Here is a 12,031-nt window from a genome sequence, read left to right as displayed (position 1 = left end):
ATATATTCATTTATTCAGCATCTCTCAGAAAAATGAAAAAGGTTCATTGGCCTCCCTGCCTTTTCCCTGTACCCAGGTGAAATCTGAGTAACTAACGCCTGTTTAGTAAGCCAGAATATAAGTACAGAATGAAGCTATAGCACAGGTGATATTTTGAAAGGCAGAAGTCATCTTCCCACAAATGAGTAATTTTGAAACATTGTTTGCCTGCAAAAGAAGTTTTTCAAAGAAATATCACCTACACCATACCACAAGAAAGGTCATTACCTTGTGCAAACCAAAGCTTTAAATAACAGTATAGGTGTCTTCTAAAGAAAACCAATCTAATGCAGCAATTTTCAACCAGTGTGCTACAAGAATTTTTAAAACATGCAATACCTGACTATTTAGTCAGGGGCACTGACCTTTTTTTCCCCTTAGACTGTCAAATTAAAAAAATGACAACAGCCAACACAATAATGGCCATCAGGTGTGAATGAATCAAAATTATACACATTTTTTTCAGGTCAGCAAAAAATGTATTTTTGGTGTGCTGCAGAATTTTAGGAATTAGTTTATATGTGTCATGAGATGAAAAAAATTGAAAACTGCTGATCTATAGTATAAAACAAACAAACCAAAAAAAGTTACCTAGTAATATGTTAGGAATACCAAAGAATTTCAATATTCTGTTGACGATGACAATATTTATGCAAAGTAAAAACATTTTCATAAGTGAAAAAATTTTAGCACCCAAAGAACACCAAATAGAAAACAAGGAAATGGAGCAGATGTATGCAGATGTTCTTCTGCGTTTTCTTTAAAGGAAGATTCTGTCCCAGTCCTTTTCACAGTTATACATCTATCAGACCTTCATGGTGTATGCTTCAAATACTTTACAACTTTCTTTGTCAATTATATCTCAATAAAACTGGGGGGGAGGAACTCTAGGATTTAAACTCACTAAAGAAGAAAAAGAAAATTATGGGCCCTGGCTGGAGTAGCTCAGTGGATTGAGCACAGGCCTGCAAACCAGAGGATTGGGGTTCGATTCTCAGTCAAGGCACATGCCTGGGTTGCAGGCCGGTTCCCTGCAGGCCAACTCCCAGCAGGGGACGCACGAAAGGCAACCATACATTGATGTTTCTCTCCCTCTCTCCTTCCCCTCTAAAGATAATAAATAAAATCTTTAAAAAAAAAAGAAAAAGAAAATTATGTCCCAAATCAAAGACTTAATATCTCACATATCTGTAAATCAACTTTTAAACTTTAATACAGCCCCTTTTATGTGAGGCAAAAATTAAATAAAATATGCTTCTTACAGTCATATACTGAAGTCACTCTGCTTTTTAAACCCACCCCCCAAAAAGAAGAAGAAATTGATCCCACTGAGTCACGGGGTTTGGCGTTGGAAGGCACAGGAGGTAAAACGGCTGTGGGCAAGGACTTCAGGCCCAACTGAACTTCTCAGCTCACCACAGTGCTTTCAGGAAAACAAGAGTTAACTTTGTCACGCGGAGTTTTGAGACACCTGTCTCAGAGTACTTCTTGCATGACCAATTTTTCACAATTCTGTGTATTAGAGCAGTCAACTTAATATCTTACTCTTTTTAGGTTATTTCCCAATATTTCAGCTACAACAAACACTTATCACTCTAGAATTACAATGAAGCAACAGGATTGCTCATTCCATAAGCCCATTCATTCGACGGACCCATTTACCAGATGTAAAACCAACACAAGACTAAAGAGTATTTTAAAAAGTGATCATAATTTCCCTTTTCACTTTTTAAACCAGTTTCTCTAAATAAATTTACTGAACAAAAAACATGCTGTTTTTTGGATTTCGATACTGGGAATTAAGCTCGTTACCTCTCTCAAAACTGTGCTTGTGTAGCCTCGATACAGTCCTCGGATGCCCTGAAACAACGAGAAAAAAGAGTAGAGGTTCCAGAAGGACATTCAGTGCGTGAACTGCTCCCAGAGTCTGAGCTTTAAAACACCATAATGAGCACAGTTTTGTCAGAAGTTAAAGGTTCTAACTGGCTCAAGGTATTGTAAAGCTCAGGTCAGCTCCCTTTGAAACGAAAACATCTCTAATAATAAAACTGACTACATATAAATTTAGCTTTAGGTGCTTTCTATATTTCTCCTTGTGAAAATAATATGAGACATTTTAAATAAAAATATCTCCAAGAGCAAATACACACAGAATGTTGAGTATCTTTTCATATGAAAATAGTATTATATTTCAAAATTTCAGTCAGAAGATATCATAAATTCACGAATAACCTCTCAACAGTGATAAAACCTCTGGACAAGCCTTGGCTCATCTATTCCACCATCCACATGCTTCAACAGAGACCCTCTACTGGGCTGACCTCATTCACACAATTAAAGACTCGGTGTGCCCTCACTGAAGTGACACAAGGACCCTTGAGAACAACATTTTCTAAAACCCACACTGACTGAAATTTCCATGTAATTGACTTTTGTTAAAAAAAAAATTTAATTGTCTAAAGGTCTCTGTAAAACTATGAAGAAAAGCAGCTCAGTGGTTCCTAGTCCTGTGGCCAGCAGGAATGATTTCTGACCCACAGCTTAACACTAACCAGGAAAAGAGGAATTACACTCCCACATAAACATTATGATGTTGGTGACTGATATCCATCCATTATCAGACTTCTCTTCCACAGCCCTCAAATTCTCTAGTAATGTTTTAATAGCTCTTCATCCATTTTACACATTCACTACTTATTCCATGTCTGATTCCAAAAGAACTGTGGAAGGGTTACAATGTAAGACCCATACACAATAGTGGCACTTACTATGTGTTTGTTTAGAAATTTTAAAAAGAAATAAAGATAAAAACAAAATTTCAAAAACAAATAAAGGAACAACAACAATAATCTTAGCATGAGGAGTCCCTATAATACTACATTAAATGTAGCATTAAGGTGTTTTCTAGGACTCTAGATATGAGACTCAGTGTTCATATCAGCTGCTATAAAATCTTTTTTAATAAAAAAAAAGAACTTAAAAACACATCTTACCTCTTGATATAAAATGTTTGAGAAAATCTGAAATGTTCTCGAAGAAGCAGAAACCTGTGCCCTCTGCTTAACTACTTCAGAAGGAACTCGAATCAGGCAGGCAACCTAAAATATATAAATTTAAGAACATCCTAAAAAAACAAGTAACTGCCATAAAAATTGAAATTTTTTCATAAGTACAAATTATGGTATAAGGAAGTATAATGTACAGAGCTTAGTGCAAGATGTCAGAAGGTTTTTTAACACAAAACATTTAGAACCCTTAATGAACACGCACTATTTTATCAGCTCAAAACCTCCCCTCCTGTTTTCTATACAGAGCCTCCCACCTCCCACCACACTGTTCCAAGCACATCTGTCTATAAGGCCCTGGGTAGCAACAAGCACATTTACTCATGTTGAACCCCTCACACCTGTTGAACAGCATCTGGTGCTCACATGGCAGTCATTTCAAACATGTCTGAACTAATCAATCATGCTTTTGCTTTACTGGGAGCAATGCACACGTTAGTAGAGGCAAGACTACTCATCAACAGGTCACCCCTAACTTTCCATCTCACCCTCTGCAGCCCCAACCAGCTCCCAGCCCCAGCACACCACAACTCCCACAACAGAGGAGTAACACCGGGCACTCTCAGACCTGCTCCAGCATTCAACATGACACAGGTCCCGGTTGGTCCATTTTCACACCTGACCAATTTTAACATCAGCCTTCATAATAGATACGCCCGTGAGAGGTATATGCCACCCCTCACTCACAATTTGTCACACAACTGGGCCCAAGAAGAACAAGCCGTCTTTTTTTTCTTTGATGCACCCCCAGCGGTATTTACTTGCACATGTGACATGGCCACCCTGTTAGAATGGCTGAAAGTATGTAGATTTGGCAAAGGGTTAGAGACACTGACACCCTAACCAAATCACTGTTCTGTTGGCAAGTTAGAAGGGGAAGGTGGGTTACTAGTGTCTCTCAACCTCCCCGAAAGAAGAGCTTTTTTCCATTCTCACCAAGACCAATTTCAACTGCATGCAGCCAAGAATTGTACTTGATATTCACGATAGACAAGTATCAAATGGAGACGTGCAGAACAACGAATCAAGAGTCTCAAGTAATGTACATGTGAGAGTTAACAGCATTCGTCAAAATTGTTTCAATGGAGGGCTAGGGCAGCAGACCCATGCGGAGAATTCATAAGTAATTTTAAGACAGAGACGGGCAAATGTAGGCTAACACATCAGCAGACTGATTCAGAACTGAAGCCAGTTCTCTGTCTTGTTTTATTTAAGATGGTTAGTATCTGCACATAGTATGGGGAAAGTGATATCAGCAAGAGAAGGGAAAGTACACGCAAACCCCAGAGGCTATGAGAAAAGGCAGAGTCAGGGGCCCCTGGCACATGTCTACACAACAGTGACAGTCCGCATCAGGACCAGGCCTCTCCTTCAGGGCTCACCTCCAGCAGATGAGCAGTGGTCTGGCTGAGCATATTCAGCCCTAAACTGTGGCCCCAGCTCTGAATGTGAACTCTTAAGTATTTCATTTGCCTTCCTGGGTCCAAGTTTTCTTACTTATCTTGGTCCAGAAACCTTTATGGTATCCTTTTAAGCACTGATTTCTGTCATTCTTTTCTCCTTTAAGTTCAAAAGATTTCTTCTTTATTCTCCAAACTATTTCCTCCTTATTCTTATTTTCCAAAATAAACTACTTTACCTGACTTTTTTTTACTATCACATAGTTTTTCAAATATATTCTCTCTTCTACTAAACCATAAACATTATGAGGGTGAGAAGAAAATAGACATCAACCTTACTAAACCACTGGGAAGGGAGGCAGGGAATCTCTGACAAGATTGAGCACATTCAGGCTGGTATAGCCATAGACTGAGGCAGGAATCTCTGCACTGTATTTTCCCCAAGCTTTATGTAGGCATAATTGACAAATAAATAGTATGCACCATTTTGTATTATTTTATGTAAAAAGCAAATGAAACTACCCGAGGAAAAATAACACCAAAAATCAATCATTTCCACTGAAATGAACTTACCAATACTCTAGAATTTTTTAAATATTTTTTGTGTTGAGTAGTAGGCATATATATATAGTTATATAAAGACAAGGAAAAATAGAGTGGGATTACAGGTAATACTTCTCCTTTTCTGCCAACCTATATTTTCCTACAAAGAACATGTACTATTACTTCCTAACATTTTTCAACATACTTTCAAGGGCAAAAATATCTGCTATGAACCAAACAGTAAATGAGCCCTGGCTGGTGTGGCTCAAGGGACTGAGAGCCAGCCTGCAAACCAAAGGCTCGCTGGTTAGATTCCCAGTCAGGGCACACACCTGGGATGCAGACCAAGTCCCTCATAGGGGTGTGTGAAAGGCAACCACACATTGATGTTTCTCTCCCTCGAAAAATAAATCTAAAGAAAAATGAAAGAGCTACTTTAAAATGTTTTTCTCTGCAATCCTTATTATCCTTGAGAAAACACTTATTTTAAATATATTTTATTGATTATGCTATTACAGTTGTCCCATTTCCCCCCTTCATTCCCCTCTAACCTGCACACCCTCTCCCACCCACATTCCCCCACTTTAGTTCACGTCCATGTGGCATAAGCTCTTTAGCTTCTACATTTCCCATACTATCCTTGCTTTCCTCCTATTATCTACCTACAGTCTATGCTACTTATTCTCTGCACCTTTCCCCTTTCTCTCCTCCTCCCACTTTCCTGTTGCTAACCTTCCATGTGATCTTCATTTCTGTGGTTCTGTTCCTGTTCTAGTTGTTTACTTTGCTTTTGTTTTTGTTTTAGGTGTGGTTGTTAATAATTGTGAGTTTGCTATCATTTTACTATACATGGTTTTTATCTTCTTTTTCTTAGATAAGTCCCTTTAACATTTCATATAATAAGGGCTTGGGGATGATGAACTCTTTTAACTTGACCTTATCTGAGAAGCGCTTTATCTGCCCTTCCATTTTAAATAAAAGCTTTGCTAGATACAACAACCTTGGGTGTAGGTCTTTGAATTTCATGACTCGGAATACTTCTTTCCAGCCCCTTCATGCTTGCAAGGTCTCTTTTGAGAAATCAGGTGATAGTCTGATGGGAACTCCTTTGTAGGTGACTGTCTCATTATCTCTTGCTACTTCTAGAATTCTCTCCATTTTAATCTTGGATACTGTAATTATGATGTGCCTTGATGTGTTTCTCCTTGGGTCCACCTTCTTTGGGACTCTCTGAGCTTCCTAGACTTCCTGGAAGTCTATTTCTTTTGCCAGATTGGGGAAGTTCTCCTTTATTATTTGTTCAAATAACTCTTCCACTTGTTGTTCTTCCTCTTCTCCTTCTGGTACCCCTATAACTCGGATGTTGGAACATTTAAAGATGTCCTGGAGGTTCCTAAGGCTCTCCTCATTTTTTTGAATTCTTGTTTCTTCATTCTTTTCTGATTGGACGTTTCTTCCTTCCTTCTGGTCCATTCCACTGATTTCAGTCCCAGTTTTCTTCCCATCACTATTGGAAAGAAACGTCCAATTTTCCTTTATTTCACTTATTGTAGCCTTCATTTTTTCATCTAATTTGTGAGCAAAGTCATCCAATTCTGTGAGCATCTGATCAACAATGCTTTGAACTACGCATGTGATAAGTTGGCTATCTCTTCATCACTTAGTTGTATTTGTTCTGGAGCTTTGATCTATTCTTCAGTTTGAGCCTTTTTCTTTTTGTCTTGATGAGCCTATTACATATGAGGGGTGGAGCCTTAGGTGTTCACCAGGGTGGGGCAATCCATGTTGCTGCGTTGTGATGCTGTATATGGGGCAGGGGTCAGAGAGGGAACAATGGCGCCTGCTCTGCTCTCTGTCAGATTTCAGTCCCTTCTGGTGGTTCCCCCAAGCAAACTGGACCCTTCTGGTGCTGATTCCCGGGTGGGTGGGCTTATGTACGTTCTAGGACCCTGTGGGTCTCCCCAGCAAACTCTCCTGTGAGGCTGGGAGTCTCTCCCAGTACCTCAACCCCTACAGGAGTTTTCAATTGGTGTTTTGAGGCGTTATTTCCCTGCGCTGGGACCCTAGGTTGCAAGGTCTGTCTCACTCCCCAGTTTTACCTGGTCTATCTGTCGCACATGTGGGACCACATGGTCAGCTAGACGCCTTGCGCCACAACTGCCACCTCGCTGGGTCTGCCTGCTGCCATCTTGCATGCCCGGGTCTATCAACTGCTGCCTTGGGCACCCAGGGTCCGCAAGTCACCACTCTTTTTGCTGAGACCCCTCTCAGCCTAGCAGCCCGACTCCGCCACTCCTACCAGTCTGGACGAATGTGTCTACTTTAATTCCTTGGTTGTCGGACTTCCATAAAGTTCAATTTTCTGTCAAGTTCTGATTGTTATTTTGTTTTCAAGTTTGTTGTCCTTATTTTGGTTGTGCGAGGAGGCACAGTGTGTCTACCTATGCCTCCATCTTAGTAGGAAGTACACAACATTTATTTTTAATTCAATAACAATAACACACAAAAAAACAGATTAAACAACTAATCACTAGGGCCTAAAATTGAGAATAAATTGTTACTTTTAATAAGAGTAAATTTTTAAATCCATCCTTATAAGACTAGAACATAAAATCCTGTGAAACTTATATGAACCTAACAGGACAGCTCCCAGCATCTAAAACTCATTAAAGAAATGAAAATAAATTAAAAAAGAGAAAAAAAGGGTATACTAACTCCTTATATTTTTCAATTCAAGAGGTCAAGAGTAAAAAATGACCCCCATATGTCAAGAAAATAGGAAGTGTCTGCTTTTGTGAGTTGGCATAAATATTTATGGAACTTCATGCTTCATAACCTTCCATGTTCTTACATTACTGTTTTTATTTCTTAAAAATACAGAAACAGGGAAACTGAAAAGGTTCTCCAATGAAAAGCAATCTGACTAACAGAAAGGGTATAAAGCACCCCACATGGCTCCCTGACTTCCAGGGCATGAGAGAGAAGCCACAAAGCAATGCCTCTATTTCCTCCAGTAACTCCGCTGCCCTCCATTTGGTTTTCTATTGACTCTGATCTTTCTTAGCTTTGAATTTGAGCTACAACAGAGTATTTCACTGCACAAGAACAAAAACATGTTTCAGTACTGTGGTCCTGTGAAAGGAAGTAAAGGTAATGTCATCTGTGGGTCTCTTGGTCAATCCATTCCCTACAGCCTTCTTTCCTCACACGTCTGGGGTTTGGTATGAATCCATCACACAGGAATGGTTAGCATGTTCATCAAACATAAGAATGCTTTATGTTAAAGTTCTATCAAAGGACAAGAAAACTAAGGTTTTCCATAAGGAAAATATATGTGTCCCCATCTTTTATCAACACTGAAATGCAAGACTCATTAGGTTTAAACATACCAAATATTTAATGAGCTTTAGATTAAAAGTTGTTTACAAAAATGAAGCTGCTACCAACATTTTTCTTTCTTTGACACAGCAAATACTTTTCTAACATAATTTTACTTATTTTTGCAATACAGAGCTGAACATCACCTTTGATATTTATTAAGCACCAAAGTGCAAAATTACAAGTCCTAAGACTAAGTGTTTGAAGGAGAAAGTTACAGCAAACTGCAGCCTCACTCTAGGTTAGTAAGTGCAGGCAGAGAGAGAAAGGAGTGAGGAAGAGACAAGCCCCTTGTTCTTTCACAGGCACAACTAAATTCCACACCTCCCACATCTACCAGCATGTACAGAATCACTTCTAGCCTCCTGCTCTTGAAAAATGCTCTTCAAAGTCACTAGGCATCACCATAGTACCTTATCTTAACATTATATCTTTTTTCCCAACCACTTCATCATGGTTCACAAAAAATTACTGATATAAGCTCCTTCTCTAAGAAACTAACAACTTGTGTTTTTTTATAGTAGAAGCTAAGCATATCAGCATTTTATAGGCAAATCAATCTGAGATTGTTAGTGAAGGTCAAAGAGATACTTGGCTTATGGAGCTAAAACACAAATCTTTATCATCTCCAAAATTATTTTAATAAAAGGTGTATCATATTTACACACATCTAATGAATTTAAAGAGTCAAGGTTTAATATCAGCCAATTCTTAATGACTAAACAGGTAAATCTATAATCAAGTCAGCAGAGTGCTGGCTGGTGTGTCTCAATGGATTGAGTGCCAGCCTGAGAACCAAAGGGTCGTTGGTTCGATTCCCAGTCAGGGCACATGCCTGAGATGCAGGCCAAGTCCCAGTAGGGGGCACGTGAGAGGCACCGCACATTGCTGTTTCCCTCTCTTTCTCCCTCCCTTCCCCTCTCTCTATAAATAAATAAGTAAAATATTTTAAAAAGAAGTCAACAGAAACTTAAGTTGAATAGTGCCAATCAAAGTAAAAGCAATGAAGCTGCTTTAGACTTTGCAAACTCAGTGTGGCAAATTAATGAAAGGGAGAGAGAGCTGAAGATTTTTGAAATGCAGTTTACTTACTTGTAACTTATTCCACATTCTTTGTGTAATTCCCAAAATTCTTTCTAGAAAACGAGTCCCCAAATTAAGAATACCCAAAACATCTTTCTACACTTCCATTAAAAACTGAAACCCTGTAACTCATCTGTGTGTCAATTCTGCCATCTTCTGGTTACAAATGGAACCACAGCAGTTGATAAAATACAAATAGCAATTTATCCTAATGTACCTACCCTCCTTAAGGTTTAAATTTTATCCACTGATACTGGGATATAAGTTCATCATACCTTTTTCCTTACAAGACTCTTTCTATGTGTACAAGTAACCAATAAAAATAAGAAAAAATAGTTTTGTAGGTATTAGTCTTTTGTCTGACAAGACTAATGTCTTAATAATCCAAAGAGAAAGTGATCTTCTCAACAAAAATAATTATATCATCTACTAGGTCCTGTGTCTAAAGTTGTTCACATCATTTTACATATCTCAAAGGAAGCCTCAAATGGCTTTTTTACTTTTGTAGCTTTCCTTAATAGAAATGAGCCATGAATTTGACCCCAAAGGCAAGGGAAGTTAAAGCAAAAATAAATGAATGAGACTACACCAAACTACAAAGTTTCTGCACAGCAAAAGAAACCAACAACAGCCCTGACTGGTGTGGCTCAGTGAGTTGGGCATCCTCTGGCAAACCAAAAGGTCAATCATTTGATTCTCAGTCGGGGCACATGCTCAGGGTGCAGGCTAGCTCCCCAGTTGTGGGCATGTAAGAGGCAACCAATCAATGCTTCTCTTGCACATCAATGTTTCTCTCCCTTTCTCTCTCCCTCCCTTCCCTTCTAAAAATACATAAATAAATCTTTTTTAAAAAAAGAAACCAACAAAACACAAAGGCAACCAACTGAATGGGAGAAGATACTTGCAAACAATACCTTCGATAATGGGCTAGTATCAAAAATATACAAAGAATTCATACAACTCAACAACAAAAATCTTTAGACTGCCTCCTGTTTAACACCTCCTAAACTCACCTGCTCCCTCTGCCTCCCCTGCCCCTGCCCTGGTGGAGGCTCTGGTCATCTGCCTGTCCTGGGATTTCTGACACAGTCTCCTCCCCCTACCTGCACACTGCTGCCAGGGGGCTCCTAAAATGCCAACCAATGGTGCTCTTTTGCTCACCTCTTCAAAGGCTAACAGCCACACTTTTCACTGTCCCAGTTACAAATCTCCAGCTATGCCAACCACACCCCTCTCCACCTCATTTCACAATGACTGGGCCACACCGGGGCTCCATTTGGGGGTGTCTAACAAGGGCTTTCCATAGTTGCAATGCCCCTCTGCACCAACACACCTAACAATGATATTGTAAAATGCAACCCACGGATCAACAGTTCTACAAGGCCCTTCCCAAGGCAACACTTTGTGCCCACTTCAATCCAGACTAGACATTCCTTTCCCTTCAGGCTCTCACTGTACCTTGTCCTTACTATTATTAAAATACCTGTAACACTTTGATGTACTTAACAGATTTACATGTCCATCTCCACCTCTAGACTGTAAGCCTCTTTTAGGCAGTGTCTTGTCATTTTCTCCTCGATGCCTAGACCACCTGTTACGGGTGGCAAACATGGTGGAGGGAACTGCAGAGGTGAACAACGCAGTCAGCGTAAAAGGAATCAAAGGGGTCTAAGTGAGGAGAGGATACAAAAGTAAAGGTTGTAAAGATCACGACAGAAAGCGGGTTATTGTTATCTTCCTGAGATAAATTCTTGAGTAATTCTCAGTTTGGGGTTTTAATAAGAAATTTAAAAGTCTGGACCTCGCTGGGTTAGAGTACATAAAAACTGCAGGTTCTATCCCCTATCAGGGCACATGCAAAAATCAGCCAATGAACAAATAAATAAATGGAACAACAAACTGATGTCTCTTTGCCTCTCCCTCTCAAATCAATGAATAAAAGTTTTTTTAAAAAAGGTCCATCTGCCTTACGTACTCAATGTCCTAAGGTGAAAAAAGTTTCCCAGGCCACTGAAAAATAAACAGAAAAACTTCTGCCTCCATCCATCTTTAAACACGAGGGACTTCCACCTAAGAGCGGCCAGCGTGTCTTCTCCACATAGCCTCCTGGGACGTGGCTGTACAAACACGGGTCTGGCCAAGAATGATCACAACTGCAAGTCAAAGTCAATCTATGTTAATTTATATATATTTCAAAATCTAATATGATTACTTCAAAAGCTATTACACATTTCAAAAGTTGTGAAACTTCTATTATCTTGCTCTGTGGTTTTTAGAAAAAGTCAGTTAAGATCATAAAAAATACTATAAATACATTTTAAAACATGATAGAACAGCAAAATAAAAACTAGCTCAAGCCCTCACTAAGGAGGCCTCCATGAAGAGTGAGCTGTGCACTGAACCGCGCACCTGGCAAATGCTCCTGGCAGGCAGCATCAGTGCAGCCAGTGCTCCAGGCGGCCAATCCTGGGAGAGATGGAACACAACAATGCACTGATATCCAGCAGGCCCTGGAACTGACTG

The 12,031-nt window shown here is 39.5% G+C and overlaps 1 protein-coding gene across 3 annotated transcripts in view; it reads right to left on the bottom strand.

Annotated features, from left to right (window-relative positions):
* Nucleotides 1-12,031, bottom strand: part of SLC25A26 (solute carrier family 25 member 26) — a 161,143-nt gene that overhangs the window by 124,229 nt on the left and 24,883 nt on the right. For 2 of the 3 annotated variants that reach the window (XM_037040907.1, XM_037040909.1), the window contains 2 exons: nucleotides 3,033-3,137; nucleotides 1,852-1,899 (listed from right to left, as the gene is read on the bottom strand). In XM_037040907.1, the coding sequence (XP_036896802.1) occupies nucleotides 1,852-1,899; nucleotides 3,033-3,137 (153 nt within the window). The remainder of the gene's footprint in view (nucleotides 1-1,851; nucleotides 1,900-3,032; nucleotides 3,138-12,031) is intronic. The other variant, XM_037040908.1, reaches the window with a different exon arrangement.

Source organism: Sturnira hondurensis, unplaced genomic scaffold (assembly GCF_014824575.4).
Source record: "Sturnira hondurensis isolate 20B ecotype Veracruz unplaced genomic scaffold, ASM1482457v3 Scaffold0002840, whole genome shotgun sequence".
NCBI classification, from domain to species: Eukaryota; Metazoa; Chordata; class Mammalia; order Chiroptera; family Phyllostomidae; genus Sturnira; species Sturnira hondurensis.
This window is presented reverse-complemented; position numbering and strand designations above follow the sequence as displayed.